At 34.9% G+C, this 24,653-nt stretch overlaps 2 protein-coding genes across 2 annotated transcripts in view; one reads left to right on the top strand and one right to left on the bottom strand.

The window, feature by feature from the left end:
* LOC138321821 (neuronal acetylcholine receptor subunit alpha-10-like) overlaps positions 1-6,673 on the bottom strand; it is a 54,208-nt gene extending 47,535 nt beyond the window's left edge. Inside the window, exon 1 of the mRNA XM_069265804.1 lies at positions 6,152-6,673. Coding sequence (XP_069121905.1) covers positions 6,152-6,175 — 24 coding nt within the window. The 5' untranslated portion in view covers positions 6,176-6,673. The remainder of the gene's footprint in view (positions 1-6,151) is intronic.
* An 8,683-nt stretch (positions 6,674-15,356) lies between these two features.
* On the top strand, positions 15,357-21,717 carry LOC138322531 (tripartite motif-containing protein 2-like). The gene is made up of 3 exons (XM_069266549.1): positions 15,357-15,422; positions 18,242-18,381; positions 18,941-21,717. Exon 3 carries the CDS (start codon positions 18,968-18,970, stop codon positions 20,942-20,944), a length of 1,977 nt encoding a protein of 658 aa, XP_069122650.1. The 5' UTR covers positions 15,357-15,422; positions 18,242-18,381; positions 18,941-18,967; the 3' UTR covers positions 20,945-21,717.
* The last annotated feature ends 2,936 nt before the right edge of the window (positions 21,718-24,653 follow it).

Here is a 24,653-nt window from a genome sequence, read left to right as displayed (position 1 = left end):
ATGTGTACATAACAGAGGGTCGAGGTTGAGGGGGAGATTCATATAAAGTATAGATTCACCGAGCTAGGGGGTGAGGGAGAGGGTTAGGAGGAGTCAGGGGGAATACTCAATGTGTGTACATCCAAGATGGGAAGGTCCAATATGTAAATGGAGAGACGGAATGGTCGGGGCTGATAGGGAAGACCCGGTGTGTATACATGCAGACGAAAGGGTCGGGGTTGATAGAGAAGACCCGGTGTGTATACAGACGAGAGGGTTGGGGTTGATAGGGAAGACCCGGTGTGTATACATACAGACGAGAGGGTCGGGGTTGATAGGGGAGACCCGGTGTGTATACATACAGACGAGAGGGTCGGGGTTGATACTAGGGAAGACCCAGTGTGTATACATACAGACGAGAGGGTCGGGGTTGAGGGGGTGGCATTGATTAGTTTACAATGACGACCTCATGCAGTCAGACAAACCGATCACCATGTTATACCTCACTGCCACTCAGTTTATCACACAACTAGGGCCAACTCCTTATCGATTTGTTCAACATCCATTGTCTACTCACGACCCGGTGGTGTATATGGAGGAAACACACAAAAAAATATACATATGAAACAAAGTAATCCACGAACAAATCAACGGTAGACATCAATGCTGACGTCGACGAGACAATAGCGCCTAACGCACCGACTTCTAAATGATGGATGCAAGTTTACAGGGACACATATGGCTTCCTTGAGTATAGAAGTGTTCTACAGTTAGACGTTCCTCAACAACATCGACCCGGTTTTCAAACTTGATACTCACCGAGTTCTAATTTGATCTAGCAGATTTGTAAGGAAAGTCAAGGCAATTATACTCGCAGTATTAAGGGCAAATTACTGAACGAAAAAAAGTGTTGTTTTTTAAATAGTCTCGACGAAATAAATAGTGTCACGAAAGGAAAAAGATACAAACGTGTTTGTTTATCTGAAGGATATAAAAAAATAATATTTCATATACAACATTCAGTTTATAGAAAATATACAATTGATTGGGTCATGTTTATTGATCATAATAAAAATTGATGTTCGTTTATCTGTAGGATATAAAAATGGAAAGTTTATATGCAATATTCAGTTTATAGAAATTAATTCTCTAATGTACAATTAATTAATGTCATGTATATTAATAATTATAGAAGTTAATAATGACGACGAAAACTGTACAGAGCAAATTACGTAATGTATTCAATAAAGTAGCAGTCAAACACAGTTATCAATCACACTTTCTGTTCAAGTTAACAATTTCACTTCCTGTTTAGAGCTTGAATTCCTAATGAAACTCTCTCTTCTAGCAAAATAGAATTCAGCGTTGCAATTAGGTTACTTAAAAACAAAACAACTAATGAAATTTAAATGGACGCCCTAATTGCCTTTACTTAATTTGTTTCAAGCATTTATTGATATCACCAAAACCAGACTAATTGTTAGAATTGGTATCTAATATGAGCACGAAACCAATTGAAATAAAACCTGTAATTTTCTTTAGTGTGAAATGATATCAATATGTTTAAATTTGGTGAAGTAACGAAGTAAACAGAATTGAAAAGTACGTCGTGGTTATATTAAGTCATTCTTTATAATTATTTCAAAATGTTCTCCCCCACTTATCCCAATGTATTGTATGGAATTTGCCAAAATATCTGTCGCTCTTCCTTTTTTGTTTAATGCTTATTGAGCGAAATTCAGTCTTCATCCGTTCGGTTAACAGTTAACGTATTTCCATTTTGAAATAAAACACGACGCTTGACTTCGCAATTTTTGTCAGATGTTTAACTCCACTGGGTAGCCTATTTCGAAGCGCTATGGAGAATCGTTTCCTCTGCAGGTTACAACATTTGTCTTGTGTTTACTTCAGTCTGCATGACTTTCCTTGTTAAACCAGTGTCTCCCGACGACCTGGTGTGCGCAAAAATCTTTACATTCGTCTCTTCAGGCATGGGTATTAATATATAACATTCAGAATCATACGAATTGTTTTTATGAGATGCTGAATGAAGATGGAGCTTTAAATTCACATACATGAGGAATTGAATGGAAAATAAGTATAATTTGTAGTTCAATTATGAATAAAAATATATATAATAGTAACTTAGAAATAATTTGTAAATAGTTGTTTTTTTTAACTTGACTTGGCAGGAATAGGAAATATGACAAATGCGTTTTATCATAAATATCATGTAAATATTAATATATTAATGCAACCAGGGTTATAGTTTTATATTTTAAGACATAAGGCATGATATCATTTGTACATACGCTAATTTTCTGGCAACTACACTGTGGGAATATTACCTAGACCAAGGAAGATTTTCTATCTCATACGTAATACTAATAGCAAGCACGTGTTTTGATTTCGAAAATTAGACTAAGATTAAAGAGAATGCTTGAAATTGGTAGTAAATAGCAATAATATCCATTATCTAATTGATTATATTGATATTTACTACAACATATTTTATATAAACGATAGTTAATGCATAGATGGGTGTAAGAGTTAATTCTTCCCTCCTATCTGTGCCATTTGGTTCTAGTTAAACGAGCTGATTAATGATATAGACGAAATTGCCTGAATGCAGGGTGGGGATCGTAATTGGGCGTTCTAGTTCCTGAATAGTCAAAGACTACAAACATTATGTATATATAAGACGAAAAAATCAACTGACGCACCGAACATTTTTATTTATTTCCACAAGAAATTAACAATAGATCAATGTATTTTATGTATTGGTATTTGCTACATAATCAGTGAATATCACCATATATACAATTTACGATACTTTCCCACCTGGAGAACATGTTAAGAAATAGTGAGACTATCTAGTTTCTAATTAACATTGCAATTAACAGAAGAATTTGTGTTTGTTTGTTTGATTCTAAACGGTCTGACTCTATTTCGAAGTTTCAAACTAGGTGTTGATAATCTAGTACAGAACTCTGCTTGGTGGCCAGTCTATCGTTGCCACTATGGTGGTCTTTGTGAACCGGCTTGACTTTGATTCTCTGCTGGTTCTAACTTATATTACAAAGGAAAAGAAAACACTGAACAAAATATTTCTTAAATGTTTCTTAAAATGTATCGATTGATTTTGAACACATGGTGGACATTCCCCAAATATATTGCTTCCTATTATTTGATGGATGGCAGGCAGACGCCATTTTAGCCATAGTAATCATGGATTGGTTATGTACTGTCATTCGAAAAAGCCTCAAAAGATGCTTGAATAATATTCTTAACTGCATAAATAGTGTAAGTCACAAAGAGTTCAGTAGATTTATGTATGCATTTTTTCATAAATGAAACACATAAAACCACTTTCCGTTAACATTTCAGAAATCTTGACAACTGTTATCTTTTTATTTACAATACAAGAGTGTGACTTCAAAACCAAATGTTGAAAAAAGGTATTCAAAACCTTCAAATGCTAAATTATCTTAACATTTCTTATTCTAGTTTTTTTTTAAATACGTACATTTCAAAGGAATCTAAAATGTTCCCCGTAAAAATCTTATACGTTTTAATGTCGCATTTTGATACATGTACGAGTACGGCTTTTCTAATTTTGCAAAACCTTTTAAACCAAATTCTCTTGAATTGCATGCTGAAACATACGCGCGATTCATTATTGCAGAATTAATGTTATTCAATATATTACTTCTAGAGGTGCGATATCCAATTATCTCGAATACTTGGTGTATTCTATCGCTATCTTGATAAACCGACAGACTCCATATTACCAACGGTAAGACGTGCACGTGCATTGCGCGAGCAGATTATAAACAGATAATAGATAAATGTACACCTCGTAGAGTTTCTGGCTTAGAATAGCTCAATTAAGCACACAGGGATATAAGTCTATCATCTTCGAATTTATCGCAAATGTAATAAAATAAACTGAACTTACCTATATAAGATGTATTGAATGAGCTAAGTGATGTTCTCTTTCTACAAAGAGATGATGTTTTTTTCAAAATTCAACCACTTCATAATGTGATTTTATTTTATTAACAATATTTCGATACTGAATCCATACATACTCTCTGTACTATAATATTATATTCTATGAAGAGCATGTAGTATACACAATCACAAGATGGAAAACGTTAAGTTCGAACAGCAGATACATTTAAATTTGAGGACTATACTTACACTAAGAAAATGAGAGAAACGTTTCTTTCGAATAATTGGGTCAGCAACTATGGTCGAATTATTTTCGGGTATCTTAAAATTTGATCAGATAAGAAATGTAGTGGACTTGTTTTGCATGTCTATGTTTAAAGCACCGACTGTCTAAAACCAAAACACGTCGATCTTATAAAAAACCTATCTAATTATTACATGGGTGTTTTGTATGGAAATGTCAGACATTGCCGGAGAGAGGATGTCTGAGCTAGAGGCAATATGGCGTAGCCGTCCGGTTTTTGAATTTTGGTTGTTGTATTTAGATGGGGAAAGAGTATATGTAAGCTTACAAATCACAGCTCCACATCTATCAGGATACGTAGGTACCGTCTTGGAATACCAGGCTTAGATTAGCATAGAGGTGCTATGCACGATATATAATTGAATGATATCCCTCTTTCTAGCTTTGCCTTGAGTAGTACATACTTATCTGTCTTGGGATGGACGGACTCAATCAACACATTGGTCAAACTGATCTGTGTAATATCTCCTACGGAATCTCTCATTTTCACAGAATTGGAACCAATGCAACATGTGTACACATGGCCTCAATCGTACGTACTATTCAGCCTTTTGGCTTCCCAGAGTTACATGTCCATGCTGAAATCACTTTATAGAGATCGCAAAACCAAATGGTTTTCCATAGAAGACAATGTTAACGTTTGACACTGTTCAAGTTAAATGAAATTTTCATGTTCAAACTATTATGTGGGTGGTCCCATCTTTTGTTGAATTCCGCACTAAAACTTGACCAAAGTTTTCATAAAATTCGTATCTTAATTATTCCCACCAGTCAGAAACAAACTTAAAAGATTTTAAAAGTCTTTACATATTTAACATCTGCATATATTGGCCTACCCACCCATTAAACATTTTGAAACTGATCCGACATCAATTCCCAATCAGCAGCCTCTGAAGCATTCACCTTTCTAAATATTGTGCCCAAAAGGGGATTTCCATAAATATATATTTAGTTTGCGGTCCATAAATAACCACAATTACTATGCAATTCAATACATATTTAGGGCCCACGCCCAGGTTTACTAACCCATATACACCCACAACTTTCAAATTTTACTCAAAGCATGCACATTATGATCATTATATGGTTCAAAATTCCATGTCCTCACAATATTGCCATATCGGATGATCCTTAATACAGACAACCAAAGTAATAAATAAGATACTTTGCATTACTATTAACTGTCATTACTTCATCACAGTATATATCAATGTTATTGTTTTAAAATTAATTAGATTTACTCATTGTCGTTCTTTATTAATCAACACCATTACTTTTGTCCCAATACTAACATTTTAATTTCGCATCCAAAAAATAATGTCCATGAATTTTCAAAGTCAATGATTTCGTGCCTTAAAAAATCAAGGTTCCTATAAATCTCTTATTATGTGCCCCTGAATAATAATGTTCCATGCCCTTCAATATAGATATATCTAGTCTGTGTCCTCTACTGTTAACTCCCAATTTCGTGCCCATTCAATGTAAGCGGGTCTATCTCATTTCTTCATACAATACTGTTTCTCTTCCGATTCCCTGATTGGTAACGTTCCAATTATGTGTCCCTGAATGCTCTTATGTTCTCTGTGTCGTCACCAAATGTTAAAGTCACTATTTCATGCCCACTTAATGTAAACGTCCCCTATTTCTATTTCGAGTCCCTGATTGGTACAGTTCCTATGATGTGTCCCTGAATGTTTTAATGTTATCTGTGTCGTTCCGAAATGTTAACTCCCTGTTTCATGCCCACTTAATGTAAACGTCCCCTATTTCTATTTCGAGTCCCTGATTGGTACAGTTCCTATGATGTGTCCCTGAATGTTTTAATGTTCTCTGTGTCGTCCCCAAATGTTAACATCCCTATTTCGTGCCCTGGTATAATGTCTATAATATGTCCCCTCCCATGTTAGACCTTACCTGTTGCCATGTGTGTTGGTACATGAAGAACGCATAGATCCTCCTTATAGTTCACGGTTTCCATAAACAGCAGAGTTTCCCAAATCTTCCACTAAATAACACCACATTCCCGCACACTTAAAAAACACATATCGAGGGAACATCCAGGGCTGTATCTGATCCCTTTCTTTTCTTAGGGTGCACGGAGACTCACTGTGACCCGTAGATCGATACACTGCACAGATAGGTGCCAGCTCTAATCACATGAGCCTGTCTTGCTTGGAACTGCAATGTGATGTATCAACCGGCTCAATCCACTGGTAGCCATAGACCTTTATAAACATATCAATATGTTATATATGGTAGAATGGCGACCTGGGGGAGTGCTCTCTACAACCGCGGACAATCAACGCTGTTATGTTTGCCCAAACACGTAGTACGTGTTTTTTCTCTCTCTCTCCAATTTTTAATCTCACAAATGTTATCAATAATCTAATGAATTTGGGAAGATCGCACAAGCTAGGAGTTGGAGGGTAACGGTAGAGCTTTATGCTGGTTCTCCTACTCTGGTGGTACTGTACTTTATTTCTCGGTTTTCTCGTCTCACGTCGGGTTGCTAGTGTTTGTATTAAGTTTATAGGTAACACTGCACAGGTGTTGCCGCGTAAATCAATGGAAAGACACGTCAGTAAAATTATTGATTAAATCTGTGCTAAACAGTGTTAGAATCGTTCTTAAAGAAAATACAATACGTAGACTAAACAAAACTTAGGTACAATGTGTTTCTTAGTTTTAAAATATTTATGTAATGAAAGTGGTTGTGATTCAGCTTCTGTTAGAGCAAATAAGTAAGCACAGTCAGTAAGGAATGAAAGATGGAAGAGACGGATTAAGGGAACAATTAGATATTTTTATAATCGAAATATTATGATGTTATTGGTTGAAAAGTGATTTAATGAATAGATAATCTCCAAGATTAAAACAACTGATAACCAGTAAGTCGTTGTCTCTGAAAACAATCAACGGAAAAGACAGAGACAAACGGTCAGTCTAGAAGAATGGAACAATTAAAATACAGACAAACTTCCTTATAAAGACAGGGAAATTGTCATTTTTCGATAATTTACATCTTTTCATTTTTCATCACTTCAATATAAAATACAAATGATAGTTATAATCAATGATTACACTTACTATTGACACTCTCTAACTCGTGTAATTAATTTTGTACATCCACACCCTCACACTCGCATTTAACACATTTTCTTAATTTGCATATTTAAATTCAATTATCAAAACACTTACATTCACATGCACTTTCTGACCTGCTGATTATGTACCTTTATTCATCCATACACTTACATTCGTACTTAGCACATTCTTATATAGTTAATATGTGATTTATTCATCAATGCACTTACACTCATGCAACACTTTCTCGCCAGCTAAATACATGAACAATAAGTGTATTTAATTGTAATCGTCTATGCACTTACATTCACACACAGCACTCTCTTGATGGACATTTTACATTTTCAATCCACACATTTATATCTTACAGCATATCACAGTATATAATAGACGTAAGCGTATGCATACATGGACAGTAAATATTGTAGAAAAGAATGAAAGTATTTAGTTTTTGTTAACTTTAGTTTCAGTTAATGACTTTTGTCAATTAGATGTTTATCAGTGCAATGTATTGATTGTAGGTAAAAGAGATATTATGATGGATAGAAAGAGAAGAAGAGGAAAAGAATACATGTAGGATGAAAAAGAAAAAGAAGAGAGAATGCATTTTAGAATCATTTGGAGAGTAGGATGATACATATGTAACATAAAGTTAAAATTTAAATACAAAATGTTTTTCTCTTATACGGAAACACGATATCGGCTGTGAGAAGGGTTACTACCAAATGTCACATTCCCCAGGGGAAGTAATTCACCCAATTCAGAGAATTTGTATTGGGGGAAAATCCCATATATTTACAGAGTAAAAATAACGATAAATCTTGTCTTTTTCTTTTCTCTCTCCAATATACATTGATATAAGTAGCCTAGTATACAAAGTATTGTAATATATATCGTATATTCTCATTCAAAATTCAAAATAGCGTTTTAATCCTTATAATTATAAACATAATTTCTGAATTATGTGGTTATATTTATGATATCATTTTATGAGAGAGTTCATACTACGAGATTATATAAACATCGCATTCGCTAAATATATACTGCTTTATGATGATAATAATTTCATTATCTACTCTATAACTAGACAGAGTGTTCTGATGACAAAAAGAAGAGTATTTTATCAACTGAAAATAGAATTAACAAGGTTGTCAATAAAGTTTCAATACTATCTTATTTTGTTTGTGTTTCTTGACATTCTTATCATAGATAAAAGATAGTGTCAGGTTAAGAGTTACATAGATCACATAAAGGGGAAGAAACTACTCCTATTGTGTAAAAAAATGTGTTAATAGTAGTAATTAGTAGTAATTAGGAATGTAATGAATTGTGTGTATTGTGGGTTCCCAGAAATAAATCTTGAAGTTTTTGTACTTTTTAAAAGGAGACTAATTTCTTTCTTTCTAACTTAAATTTACTTTCTTCTTCTTAACATCTCCCTTTAACAATACCTCATTTTTGGCTTTCTGTTGAGCTCTCGCCCGTGTGAGGTAGAGTCTGTGTTCTGTACCCTGGTCTAAACACACCAACGTCTATAAGGTGATAGTTTCTGCTACTGTTTAAAACTTAGCAATAAGGGCTTGGGGCGACTGGTTCGCCCGTTGTCAGTATGATGTAAACGACAGGGGTGGTGTTGCTTGGTGTCTTCGGCGGCATGATTCAGTGAAAAGGTAAATATTTCAACTACACCAGAAGACATTTCGGCCTCCCTCAACACACACTACACTCTTCATACATGCAAAACACCGCATACATTGGAGGCCGTCCTTACATAACCCTGGTTGTTGATAGGACTTTAAATAAATCAAACAAACAAACAAACAAACAAACAAACAAACAAAACAAACAAACAAACAAAGTACCAGATTGTATTACATCTTATTTAACTACAAGATTTTAAACTTTTGGAACGTTTGTCTTGTCTTTGGAAGTAAATTTATTGGTACATTTATGTATTATGTTGGAATGAAATGTTTCATCTTGATATTGTGAATAATCTGTGTTCACTTGATATTTTTAATAAACTCAGCAAACGAATATATTCACATGTACTTACTTCCTGTAATATATCATTCACAATGCAATCGTTTTTCTGGTAGTAGGTGTTATAGAAAACAACTTTTTAATCAATTTTAATTTTTTGTCACTCTTGGGTTTTATTAGATTTAACATCCTATTAACATCCAGGTTCGTGTAAGGACGTACCATGTTTGTTGGTGGAGGAAAGCTGGAATACCCGAAGAAAAACCACCGACCAGCGGTCAGTATCTGGCCACTGCCCGACATGGAATCCGAACTCGCGTTCCACGGGTGGAGGGTTTCTGGTAATATGTCGAGACATCTTAACCTGTCGACCATCGCGGCCCTTAATTATCATACCAAATAAGAACTTTTAATAGGTTGTCCTGTAAAGTATAGCATGATATTTTTTTATTAAAGTTGTACCTTGATTTAAAAAATCTATCCAGAATTTATTTGAACACATGTTATTACACGCCTGCATATATTCTGATCCAAGACGATTTAATTCAACAAAAGATTTTATTATATGTTGCCATTTCCCATTGCGTCTTCTAATCCAAGTAAGTTTCAGAGAGTTGATACAAGAAACACTTTTGGTCATTTTCAAGCCACCATAACAATAATATTAATTGATTGCCTCCCTTCTTATGTTATTTGGTTTTCCTTTCCACAAAAAAATCATATAAAAGATGTGTTAAGTTTCTTAATAAATTAATCACTAGGGTTAGGAAGCGATATAAATAGATGGTTAAGTACAGATTTGATAATATGATCCAATAAGTGTTAAATAACTCCTATTCCAAATCAGAATTAGCGATTTGTCAAAAATAAATCTATGAATCTAATGAAGATTTACACTAAATTGAATTCCTAATAATTCCTTTCTTTCCCCCCAATTTACATTAAGTTCATGTAAATAATAATCTTCGGTGCACTTGTTACTCCCAATCCATATAACATGAGTTTTTCCACATTCAGTTTTAAATCTGAAATTTTAGCAAGTTCACATACTGCGGCCTTCAGAGATCGATCCGTTCCATTCTTTATACGTTTGTCGATAGTATACTGTGATAATATAATTGGACAATTCTCCACATTTATACGCATATACCACAACAATAAGTTTAAAGTTAAATCTTGGTTTATTTATAACGTATTGTGCTTACAACACTTGTCTTGCATTATCATTTCATTGTGATGGGAACTCTTTCAATCATTTATCAGATAGTATTAATGTTTACTTTTGAATGAAAAGAGAAATAGTATCATATGCCTATACAATGAACAGATATTGATCAAAACTGCTCCAAATCAATCTGTACCAATACGAAAAAATGATAAGTAATAAACTTAGATATTAAAAAACATAGAATATGAAAACAATTGCTCGATAATAAAAAGTTGCCAGTTTAAAGTTAAATGAAGAAAACGGTACATAGCTATTCGTTACATAGTCGGAAATGGTACAACTGTCTTAATAGAAAATATACAAAAATGTAACTTTACATAAGACATATTGACCGAAAAATTTGGAATGTGTAAGCCTTATGCTTTAGCATAATCATTGATCAATGTCACATTCAAAGGGAAGTAACTCGTATCATCAGCAATGGACAGTTGGGTCGTAACCAGGTAACAGGAAATAGTAAAATGCATTATATAATATACTTTATCCACTCGTTCATCGACAATTAAAGAAATATGTTAGCTTGTAGACTACATTTTTTACAATTAGTAAAATACATTTCCTTGTAATTGTGCTCCGTTATCAATTTTTTTAACAACAACATCTGCAAAATTTATATTACAAATAAATAACTAAGTTGCTAAAATACATGCGATAATATTCCTCGATATTCCAGAGGGTTACTATCACTGTCGTTATATCCACCCCTACAAACTGACCAATCACTGCCCTATAGAGACTTCCTTTAAAGAATACATATAGTGACCGCCAAAACTCAAAGCCGAACATCGTACCGTTATTCGATTATTTTGGTGTACATCAACAAACCAAACTACCTGTCTCATCAATGGTCACAGACAACGCCTACAGTTTAATATATTCTACGGGTGGATATAACGACCGCGATAGTATCCCCTTGTGATATCATGTATCACAACTGGAACAACTTAACATATCCTAGATTCTCCAGGGGTTATTATCACTGACGTAATATTCACCCCTGGAATGTGTCATAACAAAATTGAAGGCAACAAAAAACAAACGTATTTCTTTCATTTGATGTTAACCGAAAGAATTAAATAACAATACACTGTAATTGACTTTGTGGTTTTGAAATTGAGCATTGTTCTCTCTATAATTATCAATGGAAGTTAGTTTTTCTCTCCTGAACTGCCTCCAGTATTACTATGTCCAGGGATGGATATAATGTCAGTGATAGTAACCCATTGAGAATCGACGATGAAGTTGCCATTGCCGTACAATAGGACGAAATACAGTGAAGAGTAGCGATTTGTTATATACAGAATTTCTACTCTCTAAAATTATTTTACCAATCAACGCTAAGAACGCTATTTACTATATAAATATAATTATTAACATGTGTCACTGCGTCTCGTATTAGCAGATATCCTTCACGAATAAGTCTATCAATCTGATATAAAATGGTCATATATAGGTACAAAAGTATAGTGATATATTACCAGTGTAGTATGTCCATTTAGTATTAGTATTAAACATACATTACATGGAAAAATTATACCGTGCTTAAATCTGTTTCTTATGAATAAAATAAAATAAACTCGAAAATCTTCCAAAACTAATTTTTTTTTTCATGAATTTTCAATTTTTAATCTGTATTTGTAAGCATGTAGCTACTATCTTTATCATCAGTTAGGCTAACACATATATGGACAAGGTTATTTATTAGGACGATTTATGTGTATCTCATCATACTTCAGGTCCTATATCAAGTCGCTTTAGCTTTCAGAACTTGACAAGAAATAATCCATCTTATGACTGCAGGTCAAGGTCATTCATTTTAACAAACTTAATAGTTGTTTTTTCTCATCATACCACAGACCAAATATAAGTTCTCCAAAACTTGACAAGAATTCGTTGAAATGTTTTAGGTGTTTAAGCCTCTGCGACCTTGTATGAAGGTCAAGATCATTAATATAAACAAAAGGCGTAACATTTTTACCACCATGCTACAGGCCTAGTATGAGGTTTCTAAACCTCCCAGAACTTCACATGAGAGCCATTTCGAAATTTTTTAAGTTGTTTGGCCCCTGTGACCTTGAATGGAAGTCAAAGTCATGCATATTAACAAACTTGGTACATGCAGCCCTATATTTAGGTACATGCAGCCCTATATTTAGGTACATGCAGCCCTATATTTAGGCACATCATAAGATCAGCAGTATTAGGTATCTTGCCCTTCTAGATCTTTACAAGAAGTCATTTCAAGATTTTTGGTTTTCAGTCATGTGATATTGGATGAAGGTCAAGGTTATTCATATGAACAAACTTGGTAGTCTTTTACCTCAGCATGGTATATGACCAACAACAGGTTTCCAGACCTTTCGGATAATTTTTTTAAGTCATCTGCCATCGTGCTTCGTCCGTCGTCGTCCGCAGTCCGCCGTCCGTTGTTCAGATTTAGTAAACTTTTCACATTTTAAATGTCTTCCCAAGTTTCACCACTGGGATTAAGCTGAAACTTGCCGGATATGATCCTGACATTGTCCAAACGAAATATTGTTATTTTTTGGTCAATCCAAAATCCAAGGTGACCGCGAAAACTGCCATCTTGGAAACATATTTTGGTATTGTCTGAAATGATCTTGACATGGTATCAATCAAGTGTTGCTATTTTTCGGGTCAATCTGAAATCCAAGATTTCTCTTTCCAAAACTTGACAAGAAATCGTTTAAGTGTTTTGGTCACGTCACTGCTACCTTGTATGAAGGTCGAGCCTTGTGGGACACCATACTGACCTTAAAGGCCCACTACCTTTCCGAAACGGCTTTTAATTTTCAAAATGGGAATGTAAAACGAGATCGATACTTTTGTAGAGTCGCAAAAGTTATTAACTTACCGTTAATACTACACTTATCATCATCTTCTGAACAATTTAATTAAAGTAAAAAGTATGTTTTTTTAAACGCGGGTCGTCTTATGATTCCCGCCGTTGACCTAAATACCGCGCGGTAGTTGACTATCACTGCGCCAGACGGCGAGACAGCACATGAATCTCCACAGTTATCATATATTACGCTGGAAATCTTGCATATGTTTGGTGTTGTTACCTCATCTTAGGCCATTGATATGTATTTTCTTATGATATTAATGTTTTCAAGAAACCTTTATTTTTTTCTCCGGAAAGGTAGTGGGCCTTTAATGATACCCAATACCACAGGGGTAACGTCCGTATGCTCTGGAAATGTTCGATCCGCGAGAGACACAACCTAATTGGATAGTGCTTTTGAAATTGATTGAGCTTGTGAACGAAAATCGAAACGTAATTTCTAAATGAAACATGGAAAATAGCATGAGGTTTTCAGTGATTTTATGTATGTACATGTATTTGTCTGTCGGTCGGAGGTACCACGAGGCGGGACGGACGGCCTTTAAAGGCCCACTACCTTTCCGACACGGCTTTTAATATTTAAATGGAAATGTAAAACGAGATTGATAATTTTGTAAAGTCGCAAAAGTTATCAACTAACCGGTAATGCTACACTTATCATCACCTTCTGAACTATTTAATTTAAATAAATAAAATGTTAATTTTCATAACGCGGGTCGTCTTATGTTTCCCGCCGTCGTCCTAAATGCAGCGCGGTAGTTGATTATCACTGCCCCAGGAGGCAAAACAGTGAAATGAAAACCCAGCTGTTATCATATATTACGCAGGATATCTTGCATAAGCTTCATGTTATAACCTCATCTTAGGCCATCGATATATATTTTCTTATGTTATCTATGATTTTTAGAAACTTTTAAATTTTGCTCCAGAAAGGTAGTGGGCCTTTAACATTAGTATATTTTCCTTATTTGAGTAGCATCATAAATGAATTTGGCAAATCTATGGAATTAGTTGAGCTTTAAATTATATGTGCCGTATTTTTCATACGTACAAATCAAGAAGAGCTTTAGTATTTTATTCATCACCAAAAGTTACCAACATTTTGAGTACATTTTACAGTACTTTTAATGTATTTAGGTTTTAATTTTACAAGTAGAAATAAGAGATGGAAATGCTTTTTGACAGTACTGCAGAAATGAGTACTGACGGTCAGACCATGAAGCCAAGTTGTGGTCTACAATTTCATTTCACATTTTCACCCTATAATTAGCTATTACAAAGTGATTTCTGCAAATATGAATACCTAACACATAATAACAGGAATTCTGTATTATAAATAATGTTTTTTAGGCGTCATACGTGTTTGTCTGTCCATTTAAATGACTTTAACAGCTTAATTCATCAAACTTTAATGATTTTCAAAAGATAACTGAGGGGGAAAAAAGGACGTCAAAATTTGCTTTCACTTCTGGCACAAATATGTTACTTTAATAATTGGATCATTTAAAAAGTGAACATGTTTATTTAATTGTATATTTCAATACGTTTTATTAGGATATTTGAGAAAATTGGACGTTTAAACAAAAATAGGTATTGATCTTCCAGATTACAATTCTAAAAAAAACGTCAATTCCCAACAATATTTCTGTACATGTGCTGACATGTAATCTTCCAAAACTTTAATATTTTTCTGAACATTAAATGTTTTATCTGTATTAGTTCTGAACATGTAGAGAAAATATTCATAAGTATGTATAATATCTTACTATATCTTAAAAAAGTTTATCATTATTTTATTAAAGCCATCTTATTAAAAAAATAACTTTAAAAAATGTTATAATTTACTATTGTTACTCGTAGATTAGTAGTATTTAATAATTGTCTTTTGATACAGGAAATTCACCAAGGTGTCTCGAAAGGAAGATAACCGGAATTCCCGAGTATTCCCGAATATCACTCAAGGGTCGTCGATACAGACACGCCATCTTGTCACCTGAAGTTTACGTTTCTGTTTGATGCTCTCGGTAAGTTATACTTTATGTTAAAATACTTCCATAGTCACATAAAACATGGTCATATTTATTATTAAGTACAAAAAACGTACAATAAATTGTATATTATCCTGATTTAAGTTGGTTAAACTTATTGCAGTTTTGTTAGACACATGAGACCGAAAAGAGGATGCAGATCATAGTACATAAAGCTACACTATCTTTATTATCACCAGGCTAACACATATATGGATAAGGTTATTTATTAGGACGATTTATTGATAATAATATCAAACTAGAAATTGTCCTTGAATATTTGAGGATCATTTCATTAACAAGGAGTTTTGGTCAAGGTCATGCGTGTTAACAAACTTGGTAGCTCTTTACATATGTCTCTCATCAAACTACAGGTCCAATATCAGGTCTCTTGGCCTTTCAGAAATTGACAAGAAATACTTTAAAGACTTTTTGGCGGACGTGACTTTGAATGCAGGTCAAGTTCATTTATCTTAACGAACTTAATAACAATTTATCTCAGCATGCCACAGACCAAATATTAGGTCTCGAGACTTTCCAAAAAAAGAATTCGTTTAGATGTTTAAGAGAAATAACATCAAACGATTAGATATTACAATAAAACGTTAACATCATTTCAACATTGACATATAGGTATGACAATATACAAATATTTTCGATCATCGTCTTTTTAAACTAAATACAAATATTTCCCTAATTGATACGTTTTTATCATTTTCTATATTACGTAATTGTATCAATTGAAAGATCGACGATTTTCTTCAATAATATTGTTCAATTAGTCGGCGCCTGAGATTAATATAAAATAGAAAAATCAAAATAAAATGAAGCTCATCTTCTATATCCCTCGAATTGCACCTACGGGAAAAAAATTGACAAAATTTGGACAAGAATCCGTTTAAATGTTTTGGGTGTCTGTGCGACCTTGTATGAAGGGCAATGTCATTCATATTGACTTAGGTCGTATATCATCATGCTACATGCCTACTAGTATGATTCTCATTCTCAACTTCACAAGAGAGTATTTTCCTGATTTTTAGTTTTTCAGCACCTGTGACTTTGAATGAAGGAAACAAACTTGGTAGATGTAGCCCTATATCATGAGATCATTATGATGTTTCTAGCCCTTCCAGAACTTTACAAGAAGACGTTACAAGATTTTGGGTTTTTATCATCTGTGATATTAAATGCAGGTCAAGGTCATTCACATTTTGTGCTCGGTAGTCCTTTACCCTAGCATGATATATGCCCAAATGCCCAATAATAGGTTTCTAGGTTTTCTAGAAATTTTTTTATGTCATCTGACCCGAAGAATGCTTCGTCCGTCGTCGTCCGCCGTCCGTTCTTCGCCGTCAATAAAATTCTTAACGTTTTAAACTTCTTTTCGTGTTCTACCACCGGGACTGAGCTGCCATCCTGAAAACATATTTTGAACTTTTTCTCAAGTTTTACCAGTACAATTTGGCTGAAACATGCCCGAAATGATCCTGACATGGTATCGACAAGGTATTGTTATTTTTTAAGTCAATCTGGAATTCAAGATGGCCGCCACAGCCGCCATCGTGGAAACACATTTTGAATGTCGTTTCTAATTACACAAATTATTCTATTATCTTATAAGAAGTTTTCGTTTCTGTTTGATACTGTCGGTAAGTTATACGTTTGTGTTTAAATACATTTACAGTCACATATATCATATCCAGAATTATAATAAGATAAACAAAAGTAAAAATAATTGTTTATGCTCTAAGTCATTATTAAGTAATCATTGCACTTATGGTAGATACATGTACATGCAAACGAAATTATGATGGAGACCATAGTACATATAGCTACATTATCTTTATTATCAGGCCGGCTGACACCTTTATTATCAGGCCGGCTGACACATGTACATACGGACAAGGTTATTTATCAAAACGATTTATTGATAACAATGTCAAACTAGCTCTTTACATGCGTATCTCATCATACCACAGGTCCAACGTTCTCAGTTCAACTTATGTGATTTAGTTGAGACTTGCCTGATATGATTTTGATATGGTCCCAACCAAATGTTGTTATTTTTTTGCGCGATCCGAGATTAAAGATGGCCGCCACGGCCGCTATCTTGAAAACGCATTGTGACAGTACTATTTAGCTGTAATTTGCCTCAAATGATCTAGACACTGTCCCACCTAAATTTTGTTATATTTCGAAGCGATCTGAAAGCCATCATGGTTGCCACAGCCACAATCTTGTAATTCTTTAGCTTCAGTGCTGATAATTTGTTTGTGCATGTTCTTATTTCATACATCCAAAAATACATCGCAGTTGTCTTTCTAGAATTCAAGATGGATGTCAAATTCACCACCTTGGAACATATTTTAATCTTTTCCTACTCAAATGGTGTCCAGTTTGCATTGTCAGATGACCGCTAAGGCCCTTAGGTATCTTTAATGAATTATTTCACTTTTGAACTTTAACCCATATTTCCAAATGGAAGTTGACATTTGCTGAAGCGTGTTACGTTTTTCGTTTGTTCCATATTTTATTCTACACAACATATCCAAAAATGAAAGAAAAATCGTCAAGCTGTAAACGAGATATTGACGTAAGTTTTAAACCGGAAGTTAGGTCATGCCTGGCATACTGGATTTATTATGAAAAATGCTGCTGTCACAGCCACAGAGATCTGAGATCTGAGAATTAGCTACAGGTTATATACATATGGCCCTCACCTTTATATAAAATATGGACGGAACGCGATCAGTCGAGACGAAGGACAAAATTGACATTATAAGCTTCTATATCAATGAATATTCTTTATATTTCAGAATCCACCGAGGTTTGCCGAAAGCAAGATATAGGTGTTGACTATGTATTACCGGAATTGACCGAGGATTGCCGAATATCACTCAAAGGTCAACCGATAGAAACATACATGCTATAGATATCAACTGACTCAAACTTGATGGTAAGTTTTGTTATATTTTATGATGCAACTGATACAAACATGAATAACTCAATCTTGTGTTGCCTGTATGAGTTATACCATCGTTCCATTCATGGTCGCAGTGGTCAAGTGGTTAAGATGTCTCGAAATATAACCACACGCCTTCCATATATGGATCGCGAAATAGAATCCCATGTAATACATTTGCCAGGTACTCATCGTAGGTCAGTATGTATTCCTCATATTTCCTATAAACCCGGCACGTCTTAAGATGACCCTGGCTGTTAATAGGTTATTATACATATTAAGCTAATCAAAACCGTACATGACATCCGTCATACAATTCGAACCCTAAAGACGGTTCTCAGTCGGACTCACACCTCCTTGATTGCCCGATCTGTCTGGAACAGTTTCACCAGCCAAGATGTCTACCATGTCATCATTTTCTTTGTCAGGAATGTCTGAGTACTTACATGTAGAAACCACGTTGATTATTCTCACATTGGTAATGAGCTACAGCGATAACGGAACCACAAGAACACGTGCACATATATATATATATCCTTGATTTCTTTTTCAGGGTACCTGATTGGTGACTGATAACGTCATGGCAGAAGGTGGCCCCAATCAGGAATGGGTCCCTAAAGGTGATACTCCGTCGGACTCACGCCTCCTGGAGTGCCCTATCTGTCTGGAACAGCTTCATCAGCCAAGATGTCTACCATGTCATCATTCTCTTTGTCAGGAATGTCTGAGTACTTACATTAACACTGAGGTGTCGGGGAGGAGGGATACGGCGTCCACCTTTACCTGTCCGGTATGTAGAACACTTACTTACCCTCTTGATAAGACTAAGGATAAAGAGGATTGGGCTGAGCAGTTTCCTGTAGACAAAGTAGCCATGGAGCTGATACAAATAAAAAGCGGTTCTCCAGATGGTCGCTACTGCATGCCCTGTGAAAATTCTAAAGTCAAGAAGGTTCTGGCCCAGTTCTGGTGTAAAACTAATAATTGTTTCTTTTGTGAGTCTTGTAAACTAAATTACCATGATATCATACATACCAACTGTGACGGTATGGATTTAAGAGCTTCCGCTGGTAACCTCCTTCCAAGAATAGAAACACTGACCATGAAATGCGACAAACACAATGAGAAAATTGACTACTTTTGCGGCGACCACAACTCTTTCGGTTGCACCAAATGTATAACAGTTAGTCACAGGAAATGCAACGATGTAGTAACTACTGAAGATTACTGTAATACATTGGACGGGAACTCAAAACTCGAGGAAAGGAAGACCTATCTACAAGGGGCTGCGGACTCCCTGGAATCGGAGAAAAATCGATTCCACCAACATTTACAGAGCATTACAGACAGCAAAGAGTCAGCATTACAGAGCATCGACGATATGGAAGAACGGTTCATCCAACGAATCAGAGAAATGAAGAAGGAAATCACAGATGATTTGATAGCTAAGTACAAAGAGGAGAGTGAACATCTGAAGACGGCAAGTCAAAAGTGTGAACGGCTGAAGGTCGCCATGGTGAATACAATGGAATCGACAGCGACAGCCCGACAGCAGAACGACCACATTAGTACAATTCTAATGTACCAGAGAGGACAAACAGAGCTGGATGCTTGGAAAGATTTAGTAAAAGAGATGAGGATGACAAACTCTGCTGTCAGCTTTAAGTACGCGGTAGAATTTGATGGGACAAGTCTGAACTTTGGTAAAATTATCGTCCAGAAGCAACAGAGACAATTTACAGATGCCTCAGGCCTAACCAAACCTTTATCAGAATGTGAATTAAAGGAAATAAGAAAATTGAACATAAAGATAAAATCAGATAGGTCCTATTGTGAGGCTCGTGGAGTTGTTATCGCTCCTGATGGTATGATTGTTGTAGGAGATTTCAATAATCAAAAGCTGAAATTAATCAACCCTGACGGAGATGTTGTGGATGAGCTGGAGGTGGATAGAAGGCCTTGGGATTTGTGTTTGGTAGACATCACTACTGTTGCAGCTGTGATAGGTTATAGTGTACATGTGGTGATAGTTACACCTAACAAACTTACATTATCGAATGTAATAAACATTGGGAAACCATGCCGCGGTATAACGTACAGAAATGGAGAGTTCATAGTGAGTTCAAATACTAAAGTGTACCGGGTAACAAAGGACGGTAAGACACAGATATTACACAAAGGTCCTGATTATATAAACATGTTATCTCATGACCACCGTACCGGTACTCTCTTCATCCCTTCCAGCACCTTCACATCCGACAGTACGGCCGTCGGTAGTCTGTCTATTGACAATATACACAAGGACGTGTTGAAGGTCGGTGTAGTAAGTTACCCGTATGGAGTGGACGTGGACGGGGAGGGTAACGTCTATGTCTGTGGACGTGGGTCACACAACGTGGTACAGATGTCTGGGGACGGTACAAACGTCAGGCAACTGTTAACGTCAGCGAACGGTATCGACAGTCCACGAGCTATATCTGTGTGTGGTGATAAGGTTGTTGTGACAAACGAGTCAACCGAACATCACAATTATATTCACTTATATCAGTTAATTTGATCACTTTGATAACACCACTTTTGTGATGACATTTTCCCTTTGTGGTTACATATTACTTTTTACGATTGTTTACAAGCCACTTCGGACCATACTCTAATTTCATCCAGTTGAAATCCAAGATTCAACAAGATAAACTTATAAAATAATATATCTAAGTGATTGTAACTTATACCATATTTTTGCTGATGAATTGCACTGTACAGTGTACGTTCCTTTCCATAAAATGTGAATGTATGAGGTTAGATTAAATTTATTTTAGTTAAAAGTTTCACGTGCCATGATGGCCATTTGCTTATGGCTTTCTATGATATGCGATAGATTTATTTTGTATTGTTCCATGATTAAGATTTGAAATAGTGACCAATTTTGTTCGTTTTTATTGGTTTCATAAAACTCAATCCTTATATCAGCTGTGAAGTGTGATTTAACGGTTTGATTTATTCAAATGAATACCGAGTTCTAGGTCCAAAGGGAAATCACTCCTTTTGTCGCCAAAGATAAAACGTAAATATGATGAATCATGTATATATCATTGAGTAATTAGACATTAAAATCATTTCGTATTATGGAGTGATGTATACAATTTGAGTATTTTTATCCTATATGATTTGAAATATTTTCATATCATTTTTTCAATTACACTGTAATATAAATCATTGAATTCTGTTAACTTATCTACATGTACATTGAGTGTTGATCAATATTCAAAATGATTAATATTGACTTGTAATGAAATAACCATATGCAACTTTTCATCTAAATAAAGATATGAATCGGAATACTTATATTTTTGTGTTTTGTAGTTTCATAGTTTTCTACATGCAATAACGATCAGACGAGTGCTCGATGTATTGGCCTTTACTTTAGTTGATTGATAATAAGAAATTATTGCCACAGTACGTAATCACAGTATCTAATCATATAAAAAGCAGTATCGCATCAACAAGATATAGACTAATTACAAGATTAAGTATATCATTGTGATGTCCAACTCCGATGGAGGCCAGGGCCCGGCACCATAAAACTTTCTCAGACAAATTTTTTACTCAAGTCTATGTAAAATCAAATACTTGAGTAAAAATATCTGTCTGAGAAAGTTGTATGGTGCCAGGCCCCGGCCGCGGTAGCTCAGTGGTTAGAATGTCTCGACATATTACATCAAGCCCTCAACCTCTGGGTCGTGAGTTCGAATCGTCCGTGTGGGACAGTTGCCAAGTACTGATCGCTCCACGGTAGTTTTTCTCTGGATACCCGGCTTCCTTCCACAAACAAACCTGGAACGTCCTTATATGATACTGGCTGTTAATATGAAGTTAAACTAAAAAAAAACTAACGATGGAGGCGACGTGATTCACTATGTCGTACATGTTATCAGCAGTGATGTCAGCGTGTTATTAAAGGAAACATATACATTATTGCAGACGACCCGCGTTATGAAAATTAACAACTTATTTTAACAACTTATTTGTTTTAATTAAATTGTTCAAAAATTAATGATAAATTAAGTATTAACGGTAAGCAAATAACTTTTGCGACTCTACAAACTTATCGATCTCGTTTTACATTTCCCATTTTAAAAGTCGAAAGCCGTTTCGGAAAGGTAGTGGACCTTTAAATATAGGATAATGCCATCTTAATTTTGAAGCTTGATTTTGTTCCTGAATTTCCCATGATGAAAGCACTGCAATAATGAAAAATGAGTTACTATCGTTATGTTATTTTAACGTTCAAAGGGAGGCCACTCGTCTTGTTTTAAGGGAGTAAGCGAGGTGAATAATATGAAGTATTGGCTGCATGGTAGAATGTTACAATGTACACTATCAGTCGTCAACACATATGGACAAAATAACATAATACAATACACACATTTTTGCCTTTATATTATTTTGGTGTATGTCACTAGTGTAATTTGATCTGGAGCGATTTTCATTGGCTGGAAATTAATTGTAACGTCAGACAGAAACAATAAAATACGTGAAAGTATCTTATACGTACAACTTAGTATCTTGTACGTGCAAGTTATTATCTTGTATCTTGTACGTACAAGATAGTATATTGTACGTACAAGTTATTATCTTATGCGTACAAGTTAGTATCGAGTACGTACAAGATAGTGTACATACAAGATAATAACTCTTACGTACAAGATAGCATCTTGTACGTACAGCTAAGTATCTTGTAAGTACACTTCATTATCTTGTACGTACAAGTTATTATCTTGTACGTACAAGCTAGTACCTTGTGTGTACAAGATAGTGTCTTGTACGTATAACTTAGTATCTTGTACGTACAATATAGTATCTTGTATGTACAAGTTACACAGAGCCCTGACATAAAGAGGAATTGAGTAAACTATATAGGGTTCTACAATTTTTCATTTTAATAGAGCAACTATACAACGCCAGTTTGAAAACAATTCAAGTAACTGTACATGAACACTTTTAATTGATTATCCGTGTAATTCAAATTACAATTATAAAACATTAATTCTTCGGTGGTGAACAGTAGATCAAATCAACTCAACTTGATCAATTTGGTAATTTTTGTAATTTTAGTCAATAAAATATATCTCTGAAAGTATCTGGTTTGGAAAGTGTCTGATTCAGTGTTTGTCAATAATTGCAATTTTTTGGGTTGGTCATAATTTGCGTTACTTAAATGTTTCAACTGTATGTTCTGTGTCCTTGGCTATATAACTTTATTGCAGAATTTTAAGTTAATGTTTCTTCTGCTGATGAAGACCTCCTAAAATCACAATATATTAAACTGACTCAATTCAACTATCCATAAAATCTCATCGCCACACTCAAATTCAATATATCATTACTTTTCATGCAAGTATAATTCAATTTCTCTTTCAGGTTATTTTTTAATTAACAGTGTATGATATAACTATATCTTTTCTTCATTTCATATTACTAACCAACTTCGCTAGCAAAGGGTAATTAGTCCGATTCTGTATCTACTACCCTTGGCATATCTCACTTCAGAACGGGTGGTCCCGCACTGCGCCACCTGCTGGATCACCGCAGTTGCGCCCCTTCCATTTACGTAATAAGCAACCAATTAAAAAGCTCGTATCATTGTTGTATGGTTGAAAAAAATGGCAGCGCCCCATGAAACACGCGTGTTGTTTGCGACAGATTCAAAATACCAAAGATGAACATGTGTGTGAGTCATTTGTTTATTAGTAAGTTCGAGCACCAGTTTTTGTGTTTCATGCAGAAGTTCTGCAATGTCCAATTTTGTAACGAGATCGCAGTATATCTTTTAATTGTTTAATTTGTGAAACATAAACCACGCACGTACTTTCCAATCTGTTTGGAGAGCAACATCTCCAAGACGTTCATTTAGCTGGTATAAAACATCTAATTGATTAAATAGATAGTAATATAACTTCGCTAGGAGATGATGTTGACAGGCATGACATACCTGATGCCTCATTATACAAATGTAGGTCACTATACTATCGCTTCAGTTCAGTTTTGTTGACATATCAAAGCTGCGTTTTCATTGGTCGCCTGAACCTAGCCGCATCCAATCAGAATTTGAAAGCAAAAACACCTGTTCTGAAGCGAGATATGCCAAGGGTAGTAGGAAGAGAATTGGACTTAATACCCTTGGCTAGCGAAGTTGATTACTAACAAAACTAAACGAAATCATTCTGATTTGGTGTAAATCGATCAAAACCATAATACAACTAATCGTT

Source organism: Argopecten irradians, chromosome 4 (assembly GCF_041381155.1).
Source record: "Argopecten irradians isolate NY chromosome 4, Ai_NY, whole genome shotgun sequence".
Classification (NCBI taxonomy): domain Eukaryota; kingdom Metazoa; phylum Mollusca; class Bivalvia; order Pectinida; family Pectinidae; genus Argopecten; species Argopecten irradians.
Note: the sequence above shows the minus strand (reverse complement) of the source record. Positions and strands in the feature narration are given on the sequence as shown.

Excerpts from the sequence above, each read along its gene's own strand:
- LOC138322531 (XM_069266549.1), top strand. The coding sequence starts at position 18,968 with ATGGCAGAAGGTGGCCCCAATCAGGAATGGGTCCCTAAAGGTGATACT.